General features: G+C 39.5%; 2 protein-coding genes across 2 annotated transcripts in view; one reads left to right on the forward strand and one right to left on the reverse strand.

The window, feature by feature from the left end:
* The window catches only part of LOC149084433 (uncharacterized), a 98,940-nt gene extending 85,664 nt beyond the window's left edge, over positions 1 to 13,276 (forward strand). The window contains exons 21-29 of the mRNA XM_089235315.1: positions 86 to 184; positions 357 to 482; positions 2,293 to 2,400; positions 6,385 to 6,582; positions 6,675 to 6,773; positions 6,903 to 7,010; positions 8,503 to 9,856; positions 10,028 to 10,168; positions 12,730 to 13,276. Of these exons, the coding sequence (XP_089091441.1) occupies positions 86 to 184; positions 357 to 482; positions 2,293 to 2,400; positions 6,385 to 6,582; positions 6,675 to 6,773; positions 6,903 to 7,010; positions 8,503 to 9,856; positions 10,028 to 10,168; positions 12,730 to 12,860 (2,364 nt within the window). The 3' untranslated portion in view covers positions 12,861 to 13,276. The remainder of the gene's footprint in view (positions 1 to 85; positions 185 to 356; positions 483 to 2,292; positions 2,401 to 6,384; positions 6,583 to 6,674; positions 6,774 to 6,902; positions 7,011 to 8,502; positions 9,857 to 10,027; positions 10,169 to 12,729) is intronic.
* A 1,478-nt stretch (positions 13,277 to 14,754) lies between these two features.
* dj-1beta (class I glutamine amidotransferase-like superfamily protein dj-1beta) lies at positions 14,755 to 25,414 on the reverse strand. Its single transcript, XM_089234823.1, has 5 exons — positions 24,696 to 25,414; positions 22,205 to 22,363; positions 19,967 to 20,036; positions 17,591 to 17,674; positions 14,755 to 15,059 (listed from the first exon to the last, which is right to left on the reverse strand). Exons 1-5 carry the CDS (start codon positions 24,780 to 24,782, stop codon positions 14,899 to 14,901), a joined length of 561 nt encoding a protein of 186 aa, XP_089090949.1. The 5' UTR covers positions 24,783 to 25,414; the 3' UTR covers positions 14,755 to 14,898.
* Positions 25,415 to 25,836: the final 422 nt, after the last annotated feature.

A 25,836-nucleotide genomic window follows, 5' to 3' on the forward strand; every position in this document is an offset into this window, starting at 1 on the left:
GCTTTTTTGATAAAGTTTCAGCCGAAATCGATGACTAAAATTAATTTCAATCCATCCTTACAAACAATTTTGTTCTGATCTTTAGGACGGTATGACCGCGTTGCATCTAGCTGCGAAACATGGGCACGTCAAGGTCCTTCAAGCCTTGAAAACCGCGGTGTCTTGGAGAGTACACAGTAAAAGGGTAAGCACATAATACAATATGTCATTAGCTTTAACGATGACAATAAATATTCATTAAATATTTTACGTTACAAAAAACATTTCGACTGTCACGTAATGGCATCGTCCTTGGTTCTCAAATGGTTCGATTCATTGCTATAATTCCGTCGTTTTTGATTATCTTTCTTTTCCAGACCGGAATGACGGCTCTTCACGTCGCAGCGAGTTGTGGCCAAACGGAATTCGTCCAGGAGATGCTCACTCAAATACCAGCTTCCATCCCGAGTGAAAGACCCGGTGACACTAGCCTCAGCGATGATGTAAGTATCACGGTATAATCCTTCAAAGGCTGCGTTCATAGTGGAGCGAAGAGGTGTAATGTATACAAGAATTACGATTAGAAAGAAAATATACATAGGGGGATGGAGGAAGAGATGTCCGTACTTGATAAGAAAGGAGGAGGGTGGAGAAAATGGCTGGAGGAGTTTTGAAATGTAAGGGCGTGATGATGATCCCTCAGCAGGAGAGGGGAAGAAAAAAATGAGAAACAGACCAATCAGCAGATAGCGAAAATCAGCAGATCGAGGTGAAAACAAACACGTTTGTTGGACTCCCGCACCTCATTGAGTGGCCTGCTTCGTGTAGAACAAAATAATACAATCGTTTTCGTCGCTAGTCTCTATTCGTCGCTACCTCATGGTCGCCTCACTATGTGCACGGCCTAAATTGTCGCGAGTGCATAGTTGTGCACGGTGTCTGTTATGTGACAAGTAGTCACTTCAAATGTAAGTGTAAACGCTACTGGGAGGATTTGACGCTGCAACACTCCCCCCTCCCAGAGGATAAAATAAAAAGGCTACCAGTATGGACGGCGATCCTATTTCCTCGAGCCGCTCACCACGATTTTGCATGAGTAGGTGTCTCTTTCATGCAAGCCATATATGATCTGACTTGGAGTCAATTTTAGTGCATTAGCGTTACTATGCTTGGAAACTTTAACGCGTAGAACTGCTTTTGTGAAAGTTGCATAAACAGATTTCTTGGCGTGTATAGCGTCTTTTAGTGTAGGAGTTCCCTGAACTTAAGAGGAGCAGGATTGCTTCGCGGCGTTGAATCTACAACATCTTTCAGGAACTTCGGCTACACCCCCCCCCCCGTCCTTTCCGTATGGTTGTAGGACTCGGTCGGGGGAAGTGCATGCTCATGCATACCTGGCTTTACCATAAATACTGTTGTGAAATTTCGGTGGTTGTTTGTGCCACTTCATTTAAAGCTGAAATCGGAGTGGATAAAATATGATACAGAAAAATTACACAATTTGATACATTTACCTACCGTACACCACCTAGGCTCTATCGGCAGTTGTCAATTTTAGCCATTTCCCCAAATGTGGAGCTGGACGGTGTCGAATGCTTTATTATGCATGTATAAATTAAATATGTGTACATACACGACCACCTCGTTGGGCATTTTGCCTGTTGTGCCGTTGTATTTGTATTTGTATATAATAAAACACGTTTAAAAAATAAGTACAGATAGCAAAAAATATACAATAGCAATAAAATTTACAAAACAGCTCTCAAATATCGTCTTCACGCAAACAGATGCCTCATTCGGCGCAGTTGTATGCTTTGCAGCCATGTCTCGAGGTTGCCGACGTGCCGGCCAAAAGGGGCTTTGTATTGCGGGCTCCCAGTTGAACCGCCCCCCCCCCCCAACGCTCGGCTGAGCTTTTTCAGCCATGTCTCGACGTTGTCGACCGGCCAAAGAGACTTTGTATAATGGGCTCCCAGTTGAGCGGATGTGATACAGGAAAAAGAACTTGTGCGTCCTAACCTCAACCAATTGAGCTAGGGCTGTCGGAACTCGAATTCATGATTGGCGACAAGGATTGACAGACTATGTGAGAACCTTGATAGAGATTTATCGCCTGAAAAATAATTATTAAGCTCGTATGTTTTATGCTGTATTGAGCACACAGTGTATAAATGTACATTATATGTACTGTGTATAAATGGCACACAGTACATTATATGTACTATATATAAATGGTACATACATATAATATTCATAATATTTCATAAAATATTTAATAATATTTCATCAATTCTATTTCTATCTTATTTTCAGTATGGCTTCACGCCGTTGCATCTCGCCGCTGAATCAGGACACGAAGGTGTTGTACGGGTGTTGCTGAATAGTTCTGGCGTGCAAACGGATGCTGCTACAGTTGTACAGGTATGTATTAGAGAATACTAACCACACTATATTATCGTACTCCATCCTGATATCAGAAATGGCGTATTTATGCATGGAGTGCACGAATTTTACACTCAGCGGGCCGGATATGTGAGATTAACTTGCTGGTGTCTAACCTTCCGAATTGGTGTGCACGTATAGTATTATTGATTGGTGCTTTTTTTTTTAGGAGTGCATTGGGCATCTCCTGCGTTAATAGGTTTCGGGATAAATATATGATTCTGTGTAACTTATAACTTGAGATACTACTGTGGGCCATTCAAGTATAACGTAGGAATAAAACAAAATTTTTGGCCATGTATGACCCCTCTCCCGTCAACAAAAATAAGCAAAGCACTGACTCCCCCCCCCCCCTGTCAAAATTAAATAAGCCAGGCAAAAGCCTCCTAGACTGGTATGATTAATATCTAGGAGGCTTCGCTGACCCCCCCCCCCCTCCAGAGGAGTACGCAGGGGCATTGGTGGGGGGGGGGGCTTCCTCCTAAAAAATAAACAATAGAAATATTTTCGTGAGGGGGAAAAAATATTTTGAAGAAAAATACCTTTATACGTTATTTTAATCAATTTCTGTTAATTTAAAATGCTTTTTAAAACTTGTCTGAAAGATTTAACCCCCCCCCCCCCAGATTGCCACCCACGATGTGTAACCTTCATTGCCCCTGTCCAGCCCCGATCCTAAGGTCCTATAACCTATATCTGTAAAACTTAACAGCATCATGGAGCCCCAAACCCAAGTAATATTCTGGGGGCCCCCACTACCTAATTGCATGTACCTGAAGGATACGAGCAATTCCAATTTACAAATGAAAGGACTTGGATTTGCATATTTTCAGTGATTTACTTTCCTGCAGCACCCTCCATCAACTAAATTAGAGAAATACGGGAAATTGCCACTTATCGCCAAAAATGGGACCAAAACCGAACAAAATTGCCAAATATTGTTGAAATAACGGAAAAATCACAATGGTGGGAACTGCAGCATTACTGCTAATTGCAGTGGATTAAAATGAATTCCACGAAAAAAAAAACGTTCATTGAGACAAATGTGGGAGATTAATATTCTCATTTATAGTTTTAATTATCATAATATAATTTATAAGTTGAAAAATAATATCAATCTTTTATCAATAAAGAATAAAAATTCAAGTCGGCTTCGTGCAAAATACGGGAAAAACCGGGACACTTTTGCCAAAAAGTCGGGACAGCCAAAAAAAACCAGAAAATGCCGGGACTGTCCCGGGAAATACGGGACGTAAGGTCACCCTAGGTGAAGTAGTATAGCACACATAACATGTTAGGGGTCACGAATACACACACGCGCACCACACGTCCCTACGTGAAAATATATCGTTATGTCCCAAGAGAAATAATGTTTACGAGGTGGCACTCACTGGTGTAAAAAATTAAAAGCATCCACTTTTGTTCGATTATCTCCGAATATACTAGACAAATTATAATGAAGTATTTGATATGTATATGACGATATAAACAAAATAGGGGTATACTATAGATATTGTACAAATGCATGGTCTTGTGTACGACGCATCAATGTCGGACGGTCCAACACAGAGCTTATATAATATCGAACTACAAAGGGGCGCGGTAGCCCAGGTCGATAAGATGCTCGCCTACCCGGTTCGTCCTTGTCAGAAAACTTTACTGACGGCGACATGACCGCAGAAAAAATTGCTACCACAGAGAGTCCCCCATCGAGGGGTTAGCCCACTAACCTCTCAATGTGAGTATAAAAAAACAAGGCTTCCTTTTGGAATCGGCAATAAATTGTAGGTCCCGGTCTAATTAGCCCTCGTGTGCAGAAAATGACCGTGGTGCGACAAAAATGATCAAATGATCGAACTAAAAAATGAGTTAATAGCGGGTCGTGCGCCCCCTCCCCTTTTACGTTGTTACGAGGTCGCGTTGTTGTTACGATACTGGAAATCAGGCGTTAAACAAATCTCTGGAGCAGTCGCCCTTCCCCCCAGTAACGTTGTTTAGTGTAGTAGCACTATCTGAGATTTTGAACGATCTCCAGACCCCAAGACGTGGTTGTTTCTTTCCAGCTATTCGGAAAAATATTTTTCTTAAAACCCTCTTATTTCGGCAATGGCGAGCCGAGACAGATGTGACATCTTACAGAGGGGGTTGATTATTTCCCCTGCTCCAGTAATAATTCGAATCAGAGTGAAAATAAAATTTATTGTGATTATGGATAATCACCGACGAATCGGCTCCAAATGATAAGTGATGTGGGGAATTTAAGTCTACTTGTCACAGATCACCTGAGTGATGAAGGTGTAGACAGGGGTCCACGGACACCTTCGACGATCCGTGCAGAGATTTCAGAGTGTTTGTTGTGCGTTTGGATGAGAAAACATATTTAACTCACTGTTTTTCATTCTTATTTTACTTTTCTTATTACTGAATATTATTTTGTCAAGGGGTCCATGACCTTCATTTTATTGGCACAAACGGGGGGGGGGGTTCCGTTCAAGTGAAACACAAAAATTCGACAACTGCTACCCCCATTTCCGTAGCGGGAGGGGGGGGGCAGACCCTGAAGTCCCCCCCCCCTAAAATGTGAGAAAATGACTGAAAAAGTGGGAAAAGATCTCCAAATCTTTTGTTCTTCCACTTTATTCCCCCCCCCCTCCCCCCCGAAATAAAAGTTGTTCCACTCCGAATGAAATTTCTGGCTTCGAGCCTGCTGTACCCTAAAATGTCTGATACTCTGCAAGAATAAATTCGTGGTCACGACTCAACTGTTGCAGGTGGGTGTATCAACCAATCAATCAATCATATATATTGCTGTCCCGCCCCTAGAGGCATACGGTGGTGCAGGTGGGTGTATGCAAGAACAACAACCTTTGAAGGGGTACGCCAGATTCAGGAAGGGGAGGGCTCCAAAAATCTATTCCAGAGATATTTTGAACCGGGTCTGGTGCAGTCGGTAGAGCCTCGGATTGGTAATCCAAAGGTTAAGGGTTTGATTCCAGTTCGTAACCGCCGTTTTGCGCTTGAGTGGCGCAGTAGTAAGATGCTCGTCTTCCACTATGAAGGTTACCCTCAAGGTCCACCGGTTCGAATCCGGCCAAGATCATCAGAAACAAGTTCTTTATCTACCGAGCCTGGTGACCACCGATAGATTTCCCCACCCAACTCCACTGCTTGGTATTTGCTGTATGGCGAAATATGGAATGATCCAGGGGGCGATAGAAGCTACTGGTATAACATTGGATCGCATGAGTTTGGGGGGGGACGATGGAGAAAAATAATGTCTGAAGAAGGCAGTGATTAAACAAAAGTTTTGGAGAAACTGTGTTCTAGAGCAGTGGTTCCCACCCCCCCCCCCCCCACGCGAGAGGCCGTTAGGAGGTACACGAAAAGAAAATGGTAATGCGAAAAAGAACCGAGCCAGCTGCGGGTACGCGGACTGAAAAAGATTGGGAACCACTGTTCTAGAGCATGTCTTTTGAACCTTGCAGCATAAGTACATTAATCTGTCGGACATTAGCACGAGGTGTGGATGCCATGCAGCATGGCCTAAGGATTTTTTTTTTGGCCAGAGGGCATCTAAAGTGTTTAGAACCTGTGAATGGTCGTCTTGAGCGTTCTGTAGGAAATTCAGAGATTTCTGGATCAATTCTGCTCGGAATCGTGCCAGAAATGACCATGTGTGCTGGAGCACCCACAACACCTTCGCCTCCGACACACTGGTGATGGCGTCATCGTGAACAGTTATGTGTATCACATGGTTCCTCCAAGGGTAGGACTGACAGTGATCCAGCCCTGAGCCCAGAACGATTATCTTTTTTTTTCACACTATAAATTATAAGGATCCGTGAAATGTCTGGTCTAGGATCGCAAAAGATCTGGCCTAGGGGCATAGCTGCTGGATGCATAATATAAAATTCTGTGAAATAGGTGATTATCTACTTATATAATAATCTAATTGCGTTATAGGGTATACTGCCAATGCATTTAGCTGCCAGGGGAGGTCACCTAGCCGTGGCTGGCCTACTGCTTAGTCGATCGACGGAACAGCTGGGGACAGCCGACAAACAAGGAAGGGCGCCGTTGCATCTGGCCGCAGCTCAGGGTCACAAGGAAATGGTCGGTCTACTTTTAGGCCAGGGAGCTGATATCAACATTGCCGACAACGTAAGTGATAGACACTGACATTTCCGAATTTCCAGCTATATAGCACCAAATATGCAAGTATCCGAACATAATATTCCCTTATTTGTTAACAGAATGGATGGACCGGTCTACATAACGCTGCCCGACATGGCTTCCTGGAAGTCGTAATACTCTTAGTCGACAGCGGAGCATCACCAACAGCAACCAGCAAGGTAATGCGTCGAGACCTGAAATAAATTACTTTCATGAAAGTTGCATAATGAGAGCAAATAATATTGAAGCTTGTCCAAGTTTTTTCATGATCATTTTGCTTTTTTTCGTTTTTTTCTTCTGTTCTTCAGGATGGCAAAGTGCCGCTTTGCTTGGCAGCTGGAGCCGGCCATTACGATGTGCTGAACTATTTGCTGAAGAAAGAACATGACACTCATACGTTGATGAATGATAGTAATGTAAGTGCCGAGTAGTAAATTCCGCATTACAATGTTGTATATGTGTAAGGTTGGCATACCATTTCATAACGAAGTGCGGATCGGAAAGAGGGGAATCGGTCAAAGGCCCGATAATATGGAAAAATTAATCAATCCTGTAATTTACGAGGCATCAGTGGCCACACAATGAATCGCTCCCTTCGACACATCACCCTCGATCCGCACGTGTTTCATATACAGTTCCTGGAGGGTTCCCAGCAAAATCTGCTTGATTTTTTTATCCCCTGGCCAAAATTCAAAAATTTCCCAGATTTTCCCCGATCAAAACTTGAAAATATCCTCGACGGACACCTAAATTTCCCTGACCTTTCCAGATCAAACTGAAATATTTCTACGACTTTCCTGACCCAGATTCAAAAAATTTCCGATTTTTCCATGTCCAAAAATCAAGAATTTCCCTGACTTTTCCTGAGAAAAATTGTCCCTGACCCAAAATTCAAAACTTCCTCTGACTTTCCGTGACCAAAACTCAAAAATTTCCGATTTTTCAAAACCAAAACTAAATAATATCCGTGATTTTCCCTAACCACAACTCAAAAATTTCCTTGATTTTTTTTTTTATTGTAAACAAATACACACATATACACACATACACCTTTCACAAATACTGAACAATAACAAACGAAAAGGAATACAAAAGAAAAAAAGACACCATGCAACGAATATACACTATGTGACCCCAAGGGACACTAAGTCCTTCCAGGAAACCAAAAAGAATTTGTATTACATTGTTTCACCGCCATTGTGAGCCGCCAAGTACGCAGCATAATTATAGAAAAAAGAACATATATATAAAAAATTTTAAGACATGATGTATAACAGTTCAGTGTAAAATGACATCAGATTTAGTGAAATTTAACAAGATGATGCGAGTATATTCTCGGTACAACATTGATACAGATAAAAAATATATAATTTTAAGCAGTAAATATGTAAAAAAATATTGTTAATTATATATTTAATCTAGCTTTTCTACGAACGGTTTCAGATCATGTCATCATATAGTTTTGAATGCTTTACCAAACTCAAATTCAAGAATTTCTCTGATTTCCCAAACCAAAACTCAAAAATTTTTCCTGGGATTTCCGGGACTTTTTTCTGACCAAAACTCTGAACATTTCCCTGACGAAACAAAAATTTCCCTGACTTTTCCCCTTGACTAGAACTTCTGTGAAAAACGAAATATAATTCAAAAAATCTTAATATAACCTTCCAAATTTTTCTCGAGTTACGTTTGTTCCCTTCATAAGAATTTTTTTTTTCCTGACTTTCATCAAATATTTGCATATTTTCCTGACTTTTTCATTTCACATTTTCTCCTGCTCTTTTTCATTTCACATTTTCTCCTGCTCTTTTTCATTTCCTCTGACTTTCCAGGTCACTGAAAACCCTGTCAATCGATACAGAAAATGAATTGCACGAAATTAATTAATTTTTTTTCCTTCACTTCCAGTTCCTCATCGATCTCATGGTGTCCAGCAAGGCACACAACAACAAGCCAGTGCTGGAGTTTATACTGGTGTCGTCAGCACCAATCGAGACTGCGGCCAAGATGTCCCGGAGCTATTATCTGCTATCACTCAAAGAGAAGGATCGAGCCAGGGATCTGGAAATCATGGGAGAGTTCTGCGAGGCCATGGCGGCTGACCTGCTCGGCATCACGGCCATCTCTTACAACACCGGGACCCTGCTGAGGTCAGTCGACTCGCAGAACATACCGTTCCTGGACGTGTTGATAGAACTCCAGCAGAAAGAAGTAGTTGCCCATCCGGCCGTGCAGAAATACCTCACGGACTTGTGGATGGGCAGCCTGCAATGGGCTTCCTGGAAGATGCTCATGCTGTTCATGTCGTTTCTAGTGTGTCCCGTGGTTTGGATAGCGTTCTCCTTGCCCCTCGGACATCGCTTCGCGAGCATACCTATCATCAAGTTCATGTCGTACCTCGTCTCACATATTTTCTTCATTATCCTACTGACGTTCACCATAGTCAACCCGTGGCTGCCGATATGGACGTCGTCGCTGAACCTGACGCCGCATGTACACGAGTGGCTGCTGTTTTTCTGGCTGATCGGCCTGTGGGTCGCGGACGCCACTAATCCGAAGGACAGAGAAGGACTGGGCTTCATAAAAGTCATCATCATGGGTGTCGGCACCATGGGAATCGTAGTGCACGCCTTCGCGTTTGTGTTCACCGATCGGGTGTCCAGGTCCGTTTGCCTGTACGTGCGGAACCAGTTCCTGGCCGTGGCGCTGCTGCTGTGTTTCGTAGAGTTCCTCAACTTTCTGACGTTCCACCACCTGTTCGGTCCGTGGACCGTCATCATCAGGGACCTGATCAAGGATCTCATGCGCTTCCTCGCCATCCTGGGCATCTTCTTAGTGGGGTTCTCCCTGCATCTGTGCGCCATATACCAACCGGTGTTCCAGCCTCCGGGAACCGAGAACCTGACGCTGGTCGTGTTCCAGTCACCGGTGGACACTTTCGAGATGTTGTTCTTCGCCTTGTTCGGTCTCGTAGAGCCAGACTATATGCCTCCGATGCATCTCAGTCCAGGTTTCTCGAAAGCCATCATGAAATGCGTCTTTGGTGTGTACATGATGGTCACAGTAATCGTGCTCATCAATCTCCTCATCGCTATGATGTCCAACACCTACCAGAGGATCCAGGCTCAATCTGACACAGAATGGAAGTTCGGCAGGGCCAAACTGATCAGGAACATGAACAAAACATCTCCCTCACCGTCTCCTATAAATCTATTCACTATAGTAGGTGAGATGTGCTACAGATGTCCAAAGAGGTTATCCGGTAAGTCAAGGCATAACTACGCTTCATTCGTATTTCATATAATGGTCAGAATTTTCTGTAGCCAAAAGGTAAATGTTTATATATATGGTCCCCAACTGTTATAAAATATTTATATCTGTTTATGAATAAATGTGTATACTTGTAACAAAACATAATTTATTCTCGCCATAGGAGCTAAACCTTCAATGGCAATGCTCAAGTTGAAGAGAGACGCAGCTCTACAGAAAGGAGAAGTCCCTAAGACGATGCCAGCTTCATGGAAAAGACGCATCTCTCACGGCACTAGGAGGTCACAACAGATCATGCCAGTTGGTAAGTGTGACATGGTAATTACATAGTGTCACCAGACCAGAGGCGCCGACGTGAAGAAAATATTAAAGGAGCTGAAAGTTGCTGGTCGTCTCGTATATACGGCACTCAAGCGTGTACGCAGGGGGAGGAAGGTGCATTGCATTGCTTTCTTTCAGAAATTATTGAGTGGGGGAGGTCAACCCCTTTTCAAAATGTATTGGGGGGGGGGGCTCAAAGGGCCTCAGCCCCTAGGTTCCGGCGCCTATGTACTAGACATCCTCGTTTTGATGCCGTTTCAAGCATCCTCATTCATTTTCGAAATTTCTCCCCGACTGTTAAGCCACATAAAACAGAAACTAATTTGCGTCCAAGCGGGACAAGATACGTATCGTCTTAAGAGCATCGGGGCGGAGCCTCGCAAAATAATTTTTCTGAGTGCCCCCCCCCCCACCCACTTTGCTAGAAATTTGTGGCTCTTAATTTGCATGCTTACACTCCAAAATTTTGACCGGATCTTGTTTTCATGAGGCCCGGGTAGGCCCATGCCTTAAGACGGCACTGCAAGATGCTATTCTTGCCAACGTCCTGAGTGCTCCCAGGGGCAGCTTAACAGCTTAAGCGAGGGTGCAAGGGGCGCGGCTCATCCGGGCGACAGGTTCTAAGGGGTGGCAGCGTGGACTTCGGTTAAGACCCCCAAAATTTAACTCAGTAAAAAACTCACGTGACATCACGCTTTTGAGTCATACCTCGACAACGGAAACGTTGAGAAAATAGACACGGGCGCTGTAATACCAGAAACAAGAATGTAAGCTATCGACGCAGCTCGAGACATATTACCCATGTGGGACCTATTTTTTGCCCCTCCTACCTATTGCCCCTCATAGTCCCTACATCCTGCATCAGGGCCCCTAGGCTGGAATCTTTCACGGGACCCAAGCCAAATTTTCCATGCCCCCCTACAGTTAATTTATAGTGTGAATAAAAGAGAAAATTATAAGGATTTAGTCCGCGCCCCCAAACTGGAGCCTTGTAAGCTCTACCCTTGGGGGGGGGGGTTCATGCTCCCTCCCTCACAACTTATCCAAACAATTCCTAAGGGAATTTTTTTCGCCCTTTCTTCCCTTTTTTTTCACAGAGCAGACAGAAAACACTTTCTTTGATTTTTTCGACCAATGGAACTATTTTTTTACCTATTCACCTCGAATTTAGCACCCCTCTTGAACGGCGCCCCGTGCGGCCACAATGGGTCTCATGGCCAAGTGCCGCCCCTGTATTCTATCACAAGGGGCAAGTGTGCCCTTTGGTTTCCTCACCCATGACCCCACAAGGGCGAGACTAACAGGGCTGTAGCCCTGGGAAAGGTCCAATCCTAGGGGCTTTGCTCTAGGAGAAGGCCATGCAGAATAGTCAAGTGAAAGCAAAGGAAAAATTCGGCTTCCCACTTGTCCGGTCCCTGGCCCTGGAGTACCAGAAACATCTTTGAAAAAAAATTTCTTAATATAAATAACCTCGTTATCGGGACCGTTCAAGTATGACGCCATCATCGATGGGGGGGGGGGGGGGGGGGGGTCCCGATTTGCTGACTTTTGATGACAAGGGGGAGGGGGGTTTGGATAATGCTTACGTCAGCAACCACTTTTTATGAAAATATGAGTTAGGACTCAGAGGGCCAGAGCTGATGAAATTTTGCTGACAAGGGGGGGGTCAAAAATTGCTAAAAATTTGCTTACGTAATACTTGAACGGCCCCTTATCTGGCATTATTAAGAATGGTAAAATAATTCTGGAACAAAAACAGGAAAATCTACTTCCAAACCGGGACGTATGGTCATTAGTATGGTAAACAATATATGATGTGCGGCTTTCTTTTTTTTCTGAAAAAAAATTCTGATCTTCACTGAAACCCTGTCAGCCTCCTGCCAGGGTTGCCATTAGTGACGGCATATGAGGCTTCGCACCCAGGCGGTAGATAAGCTCAAGCCGCCCCTGCATGCTCCATATAACTTAGGAGAAAAAAAACCACAACAGTCATCTTGATAATACCAAGGTTCACTTGGCAAAAGCTATTGTCATGCACTGAAGAGAGGGTTTCCCAGAGTCGTTTCAACAGCATTCCTTCGAGACCCCTTCTACTTGGCTGTGGAAATACTAATCTACCGATTTACATAATTTTCAGAATCATATCACTGTATCTGATTATCATGGAGTCCCCTTATGCACCGAAGCTGTGTCTTTACGGGGCCCATGCATTAATGTCAACAGCTCGCCGTGACGCCCCTGACATAGAATAGGCTGGCAATGCTCCTAGCAGCCGCTACTTTGAGAACAACTCATTGATGCATAGTGAAAGTGGCTCAGTTTTGGTTTGAAAAAATTGTTCTTTGTTGGTATAGTGACCCTTGACATTTTTAAGGGTGCATGCACGAGTCCTCATTTTTTAGTTCCATAATCTCATAACCCTATAATTACATGTGGTTAAAATTTCATGCATTAGAAGTATAGCTTTATCGAGAGAATGCTAGATGTATGATATTAGTGCACGACAAGGCATAAGTCAAATGAATTTCTTCCTTTTCTTTTCAGTACAAAATTTGACAGCTGGAAGACCTATATCAAAAGTCGTAGACTGGCCGCAGGTAGTCATCAAATACATAGAAATCACAGGATCAGATATTAAAATGGAATTGCCGGAAGACCCTCATGGCATGGACTGATCACAAAAAGAATCAACTTTTTTCTATCACTTTGAACTGACACAGGTTACAATAGGAAAAGAGCTCCAGAACATACAGTGCACTCGAATTATAGCACTGCAGTGTACAACCATTGGGTATTTAAGAAAATCTGATGTCAAGAAATATAAGATGCTATTTGAATAGCTAAGGAGAATGGCGAGATGAATCAACATGCCAAGTGGAATGGGCAGCTCCATCAACTGCGCAACATATCGATAGACGAGAGAGAAATCAGTACCTGTTATTTTTGAAATATTACATAGTGGTTGGAAATTGAACGAGAGTTACGAAAGTATTTAAAAATACCTATTTTATAATTTAATGTATACTGAGAAAAAAATGTATAGTTATTGCGAGAGAATTTGTTCCTCAACTGTGAGTATATTACACCGAATATGTAGATTATATATGCAAATGTTTTTAAAAGATTCTGTAAAACAGACGTATTTGATAGAAAATACACCCACTAGTTTAATAAAAAAAATCAAACAATGAATTGGTTTCATTTGATGACATTTTCCTCATGAAAGAATTTTTTCATGATGGAATTGGTTACCTTTCATTATTAGAATCATCTTGGGGAAGGGGAATCATCGCAAAAAAGACGTTAAAGGATCATTAATTCTTTAACCTCTTTGCGATAACAGTTCACGGGCATAATATGTTATGTCCAAACACCAGTGGAATGAATTCAAACAAATTCATTCTCTCTCTCTCTCTCTCTGTGTCTTCTTTCCTTTCTCTTCACCATAGTGAAGCTTTATATATCAACCCTGTTATCTATGGACATTGCTTTTTCTTTCCCTCCATTTTTTATAATGAATCTTTCTACTATATGCATGTAAGAGCGAAAGAGAACATTTAGGGTGTGGGTGAAAAGAGGACTCTTAAAAAAAGAAAACTCTCATCTATGTTAACTATTATACTTTTTCCTTTTATTTTTCTTCCCCCCCCCCCTCTTCCTTTTTCTAACAAACGATCAGGTTACAACAAGATTACCAGATTCATCAGTGATTCGTTGAATAAATATATTTCAAATTTCTTGCAAAAACCTTATATGTGAAGTGGTTAATGCATAAGACGGCCCAGGTAGAGAGCATATTTTTTAGAGGCTTTTGTGAGAACAGTGGGAAAGATGATATGAAAGCTCTTGTCTAAGGTGGGAAGAAAGGAAGTAGTCGGAACTTGGAGGAGCCGCTTCAAGAAATATCCGAGCATTAAGAGTTAATGGGCAAAACCATAAATCTGCCATTACCACAAACTATGATTGAACTCATGGGTGTAAGCAGGATTGATCTGTAGGATGATTGAGTGCGTACAAAAAGTGTTTCGGGAGCACAAAAATTTTCTTCCAGAGAAATTTTGAAATACCACTCTTAAAAAGTATTAAAATTAACAAAAATTGGTTAATGCAGCATATAAAGAGTATTTTCTTTTGATATTTCATTTTTTCATCGAAATCATTTTTTTGTTTTAATTTTTTTGTTGGCCAGGGGAAGGCACGCTGCCCCCCCCCCCCCATCCCTCACAAGCCTGCCTCTGACTAAACTGCACTAGCAAACAGATTAGGAAGTGCTTTTAGACACATCACAATGTTGTCTATACAAGGGGGTTCACAAACTGTGCACTGCCAACCTTTGTCAGGGGTGCCGCAGAGCATCAGCTGTTTTGTGCGTTGATTATGGAAAAGGGTGCTGTGGGTGTAAGAAATGTGAAAACCCCTAGTCTATAAAAATTCTCAAAATTGTTATATGTATTGTGTGTTCAAGATACTTACATTTATATTCGACATTTTAGACACAAATTACATTCATAAAAAAACAATGAGAATAAAACTGAACACAAATAATTAGTACCATAACTATCAAGAATGTAACTTGCAGGAACTTTATTCAAAAAATAGAACGCAAATCAATATTTATCACATGAAAGTCTCAAAATAACCATAACACAACAGCCCTTCACGAACACACATTTTATACATATATATTCACTTATATGCAGAAATGTACCAAATTCACAACTTCACAAGCATCGGAGGAATCAAAGACTCAGCTTTCTCTTTACCAACCAATGCTTGAACAATGGCCAGAGCAAATTCGAAAGCGGTACCGGGTCCTCTGCTGGTTATGAGTTGACCATCTACAACAACCCTATCTTCCAAGTAAGTATACTGATCTGAAAGAAAAAAGAAAATACCAATTTTTCTCTGACAAAAACCAAAATATTCTATTCCAAACACGGAACATTTTCTTATGATAGGCTACTCATTTATAGCTGCCAACTTTTGAAAATGAAAATTCGGGAGATTTTCGCGCAAACCCGTATTTTATGCTAAAACCACTCCCTAATAAATACAATAGGGATTTTTCCAAATAAAATAGGGATTTTCCAAACATAAAAGTTAAAGCGTAGGGAATAAAATCCCTACTGAAGTCAAATTAAAATAAGCATTTCACACACATGGAAGTTAAACCCTTGGGAATAAAATTCCTACGCAAAAAAACAAGTGAAATTGGAGGCCAAAACTTCAATGATGTAAAAATAAATATTGTGTTCAATCAGAAACGCTGTGAACAAACATTCTGCGCGAATGACCCCAAAATCATCGGAAGATGAATCGAAAAAAGCGTCAATTTTTGAAGAACACTGACTTTTTGTGACACTTGCTTGATGTTTTTTTTTCATTTCACGAGTGATGATGGCAGTCTTTCCATGACCGATGTTTATGTCCGTAACACAACTTGTACAAAAAGGAAAAGTCGGCCCTCTTCTGGAACGTTTGATGAAAGGAAATTCATCGGAATAAGTATCTTTAAAATTGATTAAATATGTTTTTGCTTATCATTATTCATGCTTTGTTATATCGCACGTACGTAACTTAAACAAAAGAAATTTTGACGATATGCGCGTCACTAGAATCTTCAATTATTATCCAGAACTATTGGCTGCTAAGCCATTTCCCTGCACGATAAGACAAACAACTTTCTTGTTACCATCAGAGGGTTTGTAAAACTTCCTTAAAAAGGGAATTTCCCCATTTACGACGTGTGACGTCATTTCGAAAGGAAAAAAAAAGAGGCTTCATGCCCCACAAGAAATTCCTTAGGGATTGTTTTCATAAGCGGGGATTTTTTTTTAATGAAGTAGGGAATTTTTAGGGACAATTAGGGATTTTTGTGATTTTCGTAAAAATTCGGGAGAATTAAGAACTTTTCGGGAGGTCGAGCGATGAAGCTAAAATTCGGGAGATTCCCGAAAAATTCGGGAGACTTGGCAGCTATGCTCATTGTATGTTCTCATAACCTGAGAGACAATATTACTACTCAACCGTACAGGCTATCCGAATGGGGGTGAATCACAGAGGGCGTGTATAGCAAATGAGAAGGATAGACCCTCCAATGACTTTATATGTCTAGTTTCTCACAGAAAATAATAAAGAGGCAGTTTTTGCAACATGGTACACCACAGTACAAAGCTTGCAATAAAAAAAATTCAAGCAGTTAGTAGCACTTGTCAAACACATAATAGGCATATACAGACATCATAAATACAGTAACAGATTGATATAACGAGTATGGCAATGTGAGAACCTTGCTATACTGAGTGATTCGCAAGTGATAGTCAGAGATAATATTAAAGGTACAAAAGAATACTGTTACATAGCGCTGAAACTTGGAAAGCTTTTGCCTGTAATGAAATTCTCAAATTTTTTTTTTTCCCCATAAACAAAACTAAAATATGACACTTATCATTGCACATGCTTCTCATTAACCAGGGGTCGACTCTCGGGTCATGTGTGGCCGCATAGGGTGCCACTCTAGGGAGGGTTCAAAATCTTGAGCTGAAAGGGCAAAAAATGGCTTTTAGACCAAAAAAGAGCATGATCAGGGAGCGTCAAAAATAGCTCCAGCAGGGATAGAGATTTTTTCTTGAGTCACCAGTGCTCATAAACATTAGTCTGAAATACTTCAAAAAAAGAATGGGCATGGAAAAAGTCCAATTTTTATTTCCTCCTCATATTTCTAGCTTTTTCCACTATACATATGGGATATGTGAAGATTTCATAAGACTTTAGTCACTCCGAGTGAACAGAGGCATATTTGCAAAGCCAAGCGGATATCAAAAAGTCTACAAATTTGAATGAGTGGTAAAGAAAATTAAAATAGAATACGAAGAGGGCAGCATGAATACACCTCTGTCCAGAGAACAATTGATCCTGTCAGTGAGTGACCACAAGAGTGACCTAAAGCATTTGCAAGTATGTGAATGACTAAAACAGTGGCCCAGAGAGTGTGTAAGTATGGGAGTGGCCCAATGAGCAAGAGACAAAAAGAGTGTTTCAGAGGGTGTGAAAGTGTGTGTGTGTGAGAAAATAAATTTTATGCAAAAAAACATCTAAGAGAATCACCAAAAACCAATTGGCAACAGTTGTGCTCATTTGCAAAAGAAATAATCTAAAAGAGATTTTAATGCATATAAAACAACTTATAACCTGACAGAGTAAAAAACATATTCATTTATAAGTCTGTTCAAGTGCTGGAGATGATGTTCTTCATGACTGTGAGCTCTCATTATAACAGACTTTTACTGTACTTCAAGAACACACACAAAAACATACAAACAGTAAAACAGCTGCAATCAGGTTCAAATGACAACAAATACAGAAAATTTCAAGTAAATGAAACTAGAATGGCAACTTTTCTTACCAGTAGTCAACTCCTTCTGCTTGCAAGGGTGAGATGTCAATGACTTCCCAACAGCTATACCATGAGACTTCAAAGCAATTGGAGCTACAAAAGATCAGGTAATGCATAATCAAACAAAAAGCAATGTTTTACATCTTGCAAATGGATAGCACGAAAAACTATCATACATGCTTCAGTAGGTGACAAATACCATGACTCCATACTAGAGATGAGACGAATATTCAGCTGAGATTTGGTATTTGGTCCTTTTGCCAAATATTTGTAAATATTTACAAAAATACCTGTGTAAATCTAAGTACATCAAACTAATTTCAAAAAATTATGTTGATTCGAATTATTCCCATAAATTTTAAATTTGTTGATATTATATTGTGTGGTTTACATCCCTTTCTGTGAAAAAGGTTATGTCAGGGTGAATTTCATCCCATCCCTACTCCATACACCAGAGCTTGGCAAATCCTGGGGGCCAGATGGTCACAGCGACAAAAAAAAATGCTACTGGCACCAAATATATCCTATATTATTATCCGATATTAAACTTGAGTCAGATAAAAAACAAAATTTCTAGTTTGCCAGCAGGCTTCCCAACATGGAAAGGGGTCACAAAGTATTACAATTAGTTTTTTTCCTAAAATATAACATATCATGTTTAACTGCCAAAGCTCAAAATCAGCCAGTTAGCAAACTGATCGGCCCAGTTGACCTAGACAATGTCCCGATTTCTGGCTTTTGCAGACCCCTATATATCAATCCTTATAATTGGGGGGTCATCGCAAGCTGGCATATTTTTTTTGTTATAATTATGGTTAGCTATGGCAACCCTAACAATCAAAGGAATCTGTATATCGGTATCATATTAATCTATCTATAGGGGCCGGCCAAAGTCTGAAATTCAGACATTGGTAAGGTCAACTGTCTAACTGGCTGATATATATTTCGACATGTGTTATAACGACCTCAGGATATAGCAATCATCCCATTATATCGACCGGTTGAATTAGTCCTAAATTGTAACATATAACTATACCATATATTTTCCTTTCAATAAGCATTAATTGTATTAGACTTTTATGAAATGTGTGACTGTCACCCGATTTTTTTTTTTTTTTTTTTCTCAAGCCCTGTCATACACACAAAAGCAAGATGATTTTGCTAGTGTGTGATCATTTCTATGTTTGACTATTTTAAACAGTCAAAACATGGAAATAATTAGTTACTCCCATATTTTATTTTGAGAGAAACAAACTATTTTCATTGAAATGGTCAACAATGTGGATCCTACTTATAAAATTTTTTAAAAAACCTTCATGAAAAAACAACATTGTAAGAAAGAAAACGCTTTAAGCGGGAAATCTTGATGAGAAATAATTTAGAGTTGAGACCACAAAAATAAGTTGCACTAGATGGAAAACTTTATAAAAGTGTGATTAACTGTATTTTTCCATTTCAATAAAATATGGTAGATCCTGCTCTTATCAGACAACCATATCAAGCAGGAAGACTTCTTAAATGTAAGCATTTCAAGGGATGAGTATAATTAACTTATTTTAAAATTTTAGGTTAAATATGAGGAAAGCGAAAACATTTTAGCACAAAAATGTTTTCGGCAAGGACTTCAACAACAATTATGAGTCCAGTCAATTGAATATTGTGATTAGCCATATTAACATCAATAAATTTTTAATTGTACCACCATATTATCATTATATTTATCATTGAAAACCATGTTTTTAATCTTATCATTTACACTGTTCACATTGACACCAACTATTGTTCACACCATTCACTTTTGTACGTACAAATGTGATAACTACGTAGCTACCAATTTCAGAGAATGAGAATTAATGAGATTTTCACGTGAATCCAAAGTCTATGAACAGAATTTTCGAAAAACAGATATTTGATAAATAAAAGTAAAATTGTAGGGACTTTTTCTCCTTTGGAAAAAATGTCACATCGAACTAGCCATTGCCAATTAGCTGTCACCAAACAGGGGATAGATTATCTGTCATCGCAACACTGAAATCAAATCATGCCAAAACAAAATATTGCCATAGCCCAAAAACAGGACTTACAATCATTCCATATGGCAATTCATCTGTCAAAAGAAGGAGGAGGGGATTTTGGTAGCTACGGTCAAAGTTAGAGGGACATAGGAAATTTTCTAGAGTATGGGAAAGAGACTTGGCAGCTATTTAATTATATAGGTGTCTCAATGAAATATCAGACATGAGGTCTAGACACAAACTACTGTGTTTATGTGATGTAAAAGTTTCGACAATACTTTTGAAATATGCAAGAAATATTGCAATCAGCCTAAACCGCTGGTAATTTAGGTTACAATACCAACTCATCACGAATGTAAACAAAGATTACCTGCACAAATGGCAGCTATGCATTTGCCTCTCTTCTCTTGATCTTGCAGCAATTTCTTTACAGTTCCATCCTAGCAATAGGGAAAAATAAACCATTTCTACTAAGTTTATAAACTGAACTTAATAGAGTTATTGAATACTCAGACAAAAAACTCACCAAAACATACATTTTAAACTAGGGTTGGGGTTTTGGACGTCCAGGAAAAACTGTCTAAAACTGTCCAAAACCTCCAAGTTTCAAAATGTTATGTGGAAACCTTTGGTTTTTTTTTTTTTCCATGATACTAACATATTAAAAAAAAATAATAGCAGAAAATAAGACAAAATCAAAAATATTTCAAAAAGGTGTCATTTTGTTTTTTTTCCAAGTTAATTGTTTCACCAAATTTATGGTTTTAAGCTGGAAATCTGATAGTAAATTAATATCATTCATATAACTGTTTAAATCAGTGTTTCCCAAAGTGGGCAATATCACCCCCTGGTAGGCGATGGCATTGTCCTGGAGGGCGATAGATGCTTGGGTGTGTGGGTAGATAGATATGTGGGTGTAACATAGGATCCTATGAGTTCTCTTAAGTTGGGGGGCGATGAAGGGAAAATTTTCCTGAAGAAGGGGGTGATGGAACAAAAAGTTTGGAAAACTATAGCTAAATTACCACTGTTTTCAATTTTTTAGTTTCGTGTAAATGTTATTTCTACTTCACATCTTATTTATCATGTATGATTATGAAGCAGGTACTGTATTTAAGACAACGCTTGTCCAAAACCCTGCCGAATTTGTCCAAACATTTATCTTTAAAAAATATATTAGTATTCAAGGTACCGAATATGTATAGTCACGGTTATAATCATTGCCCTATTGTGAAACTAAACATAAATATAACTTTTTATTAGATACCAATATAATGATGTGAATATCAATGGTGTAGTGTATATTTAATGCAAATTGTTCTATTTTGACTTTTCAAACTTTTTTCATTAAATTTTCAAGTGAACTTTGTATTTTACATTCTCAATTTTCAAAAACTAATTATAAATAAAGGAAAATATCCAAAGAAAATGAGGTCACTATGTAGCACTTACTGATGACCAGCAGAACACAATTTCACAAACACTAATTACACTTACATGATAAGACTTCAAGACCCAAAATTTTTGTTAAATTTAAATTGTTGCTCTTATGAGGCTAAAAGCTAATATTTCACCAAATAAATTCAAGCTATATTTACAATTCTATCACATGGGGGACAGCAATAAGAAAAACACTGGAAGAAGGCTTATCAAAAGACTGATGGCTTATCTTTAACACATTGTTTTTTTATTTTCGTGTCCCTCAAGTTATGCATCAATTGAAAGAATATTTTCAAATTTTGTTATCTTAGAAATCATCTTGGCACAGATACGGCAGCAACTAAATTAGTTATGTGTTATCAAATGTTAAAAGGTGCAGTTGCGCTTGATTATTAGTGTTTGATTATTACGTAAGTCTAATTTCATTTTGTAGTCATATCCATTGCTTTTTGCCAATTTTCATGCGACAAATTTATATCCCATTCTTGTATCTTTCATGTTTCCATAAATCTAATATTTAACCTCCAGACAGTTCAGTTTTCAATTGTTTGATAACCTGATATCAGTCATATATAACTCTTTTCACATACTGTTTTGAATTTCAAAATTTTACTATATTTAATGTATAATTTTAATAATATAATATAATTTATATAATATTAAAGTTTATTATTTGATTATAGAAGTTACCTCTTCATCAAATTGCAAAGTTTTTCACTTATAGTTAATTCAGTATTTCTAAAGATATTTCGAAACCACCACTAGGATATTTTATATCTCACTTAAAATTGTTTTCAATCAATTCAAAACTTTGTGTAAGCTTTATTTCCAAGGGCAATCACTACCTATCACACACTAACTATCACATTTTACATCATATTGTATTGTTTTTGAATGAATTTGATTGAATAAAGTTTGGTTACTAAAAAAAAGAATGCCAGCTGCAACGAGTGTAGACATACATTGGAAGCTGTGGTTGAACATAGTAAAATATTAACTAATCAATTATTTTTTGTGCTATGAATAAATCGCCTTGAGTACTTCTTCAAACCTAGCAAATCAACATCTAGCAATAACAATGCTCGAAATTCTCTGGACTGTGCATGCATGCATGAAATTTTTGTGTACACTTGCACAAAATAATGGGTAAGAACTTGAGATCAAATACCGCTGCAAAGCTTTCAGCTCCTTTCAATCCTCCGGGAAGAACAATAACATCGTAAGAACTTTTTGCAGCTTCTGCCAAGTCTATGTCTGGAATCAATATGATCTCCCTGCTACATTTCACCGGTTCTTTTCCAGTCAATCCAGCAATCGTGACATTAATCTGCAAAACAAAATAACCACATATGTATACAACAATGTTTATTACAACATTCAAAATCACTTCCCCCTTAGAAATGCAATCAAAAAGTAAACCCCCCATAATACAAAAATTGATCCAGTAGCACTCCAATTATCTAATCTGCAGTTATCCGAATTGCCAATTATTCAAATCACTTTTAAGAAAAAAGAAATTAGCAAAATGAACATTTTAAAAGTTTCTGAAGTGAGGTTTCTTATAGTAAGGTGTCTTGAGTGCCTTGACACAGCTAAAACGGGTGGAGCAGCAGCCTGAGTGTGACCACCTGCAACTACTCATTGTTAAATAGATGCAAGACTGCTGCTCAGAAATAAGTAAACACAGAGGAAAAATTAGACTTTGACTGATAGGTCCAAGCAAAAAATAACTTTTTTTAGTGAATTATCTAATTATATATGGTTAACCGAATGAGGTCCAGCCCAACTCAATAACTTGAGTTATAACTGGATAACTGGCATTCTACTGTACACCAAAATCAAATCTGTTACAGGTATCCCTCACTTTACACGGTTTGCTTTATGCAATTCTGCTATAACACAATTTTTAAAAGTTGTTTTAGAAATTTCAATCTTCAAAATTCAGCGTGGAGTTTAACTTTAATCCTAGAAATGGGCTTGAAAATTCAAGATATATATAACATAGTTAAATTCTTTGATGACAAAATGCGGTGGACTTGATGTCGTAGCTGGGACAAATACATGAGAAATTCTCAGCTGCAACTCACCAAATCTCACTGATCAATAATGTTTGTTAACACACTGACAATGCCTTGAGAAATTTAAATGAAAAAAGTGGTTTCAGTGAAACTAGAATTTTCATAGATATATTCGACATATACATAAATTCGACATCCATATTTTGATCAGCCACCTTATTGAGTCAAAATATAGAGTTACTGGAAATTAGAAATTGTGTAAAAGTGCAAAATTTATTTCTCCTATGGCATGCTGTGTGGGAAAAAGGACTAGTTCGTAAAAAAAAAAACTTGTTTGTAAATTGGAAAATCAAGCATCTGTATTTGGCAACACTAGCAGTTTAGCAATAGCTATATGGCGACATAGCCGGTTTAAAATGAAACATTTTATCAAGATTTGGTACCTTGGCAATTGACTAGAAACTCCCAAATGATTCTGCAGTAGTCTTCCGTTATAATCATACCACATACGATGCGCAGTTCAAAATTAAGGGCCGATTATGTATAAAAAAATTAATGGCAATACCGACTGGTTCGTGCATGCGTAGTAGCATTACTTGGTCTGTTGGGAATGTAACCACCATATTGCCGTCATGTGATTGTTGTCTGCCTTCGCAAGAGTGTATTAAAATGAGTGTGGTAATAACAAATCCAGACAGTTGTGAAATTCGATCAGTGGTTAGATTTCTAAATACAAGAGGACAATGCTGCTCAAATTCAGCGTCAATTGTGTGAAACATATGGGTCTACTGCAATGAGTGAAGGAAAAGTGAGGCAATGGTGTCGTGAGTTTAAGGAAGGCCATTCACATGTTCACGATGAGCAGAGGAGTGACAGACCTAGTGTGTGGACTGCCGATCTCATTGAGCGTGTGAATTCAAAAGTGAAAGAAAATTGTTGCTTTACTTTAGCGATGTTTCTCAAAAGTTTCTAGTTACTAGGACATTATTGAGAATCAAGACTGAAACTCTAAGTTATCGGAAAAACTGTGTGCATGATAGGTAACGAAAATGCTCACAAAATGGCATCTGCACGTGCTTTTCTCGACTGCTCTAACCATGATGGAGTCTATATTTTCTTTCCCATATCATCACTATGATGAAAAGTGGATTTCACACGTATCAATGCTAAGATGAAACAACAATCCACGCAGTGTGTATGGCGTCACTCCAGTTCACCTAAACCAAAAAAAAAAAAAATTCAAAGAAATACAGTCTCAAAGGAAAATCATGGCAACTGTATTCCGCTGGAACCAAAAGGGTGTGCTTTTGTGGCAGAATTTTATGCCGAAGGTTTGAAGAGAAGCTTGTTTAACGATATCAGAGGTGTTTGGAACGACATGGTGATTATGTAGAAAAAATAAAGTAATTATGTAAATTTTTCAAATAAATGTCTTTTTTTTTTTTCAATCATTTTCACTTTAATTGGCCCCTTAATTTTAAAACGTGCCACGTACTTTCGACACAAAATTGACGAATTTGAGTTTGTTTTTTGTTTATCCACACACTCAATGATTGATTTGCTCAAGTAGCATTTCTACAGGAAAAAGACATCTAGCATTACTGTCATGTCAATTACTTTCAAAAGAAAAACTATACTCACGCCACCCCTCCTAAGAACATCAGCTGATATCACAGCTTCCATCTCCTCGGAGCCCTCGGCTATGATTAAAAGAGCTGTGGGGGCCATACTTATATCTGAAAATATATTAAATAAAATATCAATCGGGTACACAAATCGACTTTAAAACCACACGGGCAGACAGTCACGAAGCGGCAAACTTCAATGGAATTCTGTAGGTCCGTTACGAATTCGAAGGTTTTCGGATAAGGAAAGTTAGCTAAGGTCAAAAAATACGTATTCCCTCAGTTATGCAGATACTTGGCATGCGCGAAGAGTTAATAGGCATAAATTCAAGCCGGGTTTTCCTAGGAGCAGGTTTCCGGTGCGCAACGTGATTCGTCCCGCGCGACACACCGTCCACTCACCAATAAGAAAAGCAGCATGACTGTTTTCCCACTGAGCGCAATACGCCTCACGACAGTGTTTTACGTCGGGCGTGATTGGCCGACTGCTTCTGGGGGAGTTAAATGCGTCTTGCGCCGCGCGTTTTGACTTATGTTCTCTTCACTCTTGTGTGTTTTCTTTCCCTTCCCTTCAAACCGAAGCACGCAGACGACAGAGTAGCTGATGCCAAGGCCATAGACTATAATATAGCCACCCTAATCCACTGGAGCCAGTGCCCTAATCTGATGCGCCACTCTAGGAAAACACAAACACGTAGCGTGATTATGTAACTCGTTGCTGCCGACGCGAATGATACTGTTCGGTTCACGCGGCGCTAAACACCTACTCCTAGGAAAACCCGGCTTTAGGGATTTTTGTATGACTGCAGCGCAATCTGCCGACCGACTGGGAAAATGAAACCGATTGAGCCTGGTTTTCCTAGGAGCAGGTTTCCTGTGTCGCGCGCAACGTGATTCGCCCAGCGCGACACGCCGTCCACTCACCAATAAGAAAAGCAGCATGAATGTTTTCCTACAGAGCACGATACGCCTCGCGACAGCGCTTTACGTCGGGCGTGATTGGCCGACTGCTTCTGGGGGAGTTAAATGCGTCTTGCGCCGCGCGTTTTGACTTATGTTCTCTTCACTCTTGTGTGTTTTCTTTCCCTTCCCTTCAAACCGAAGCACGCAGACGACAGAGTAGCTGATGCCAAGGCCATAGACTATAATATAGCCGC

This window comes from Pholcus phalangioides, unplaced genomic scaffold (assembly GCF_987345545.1).
Source record: "Pholcus phalangioides strain wild (caught in Gottingen) unplaced genomic scaffold, Ppha-v1.0 ptg000008l_1, whole genome shotgun sequence".
Taxonomy (NCBI): domain Eukaryota; kingdom Metazoa; phylum Arthropoda; class Arachnida; order Araneae; family Pholcidae; genus Pholcus; species Pholcus phalangioides.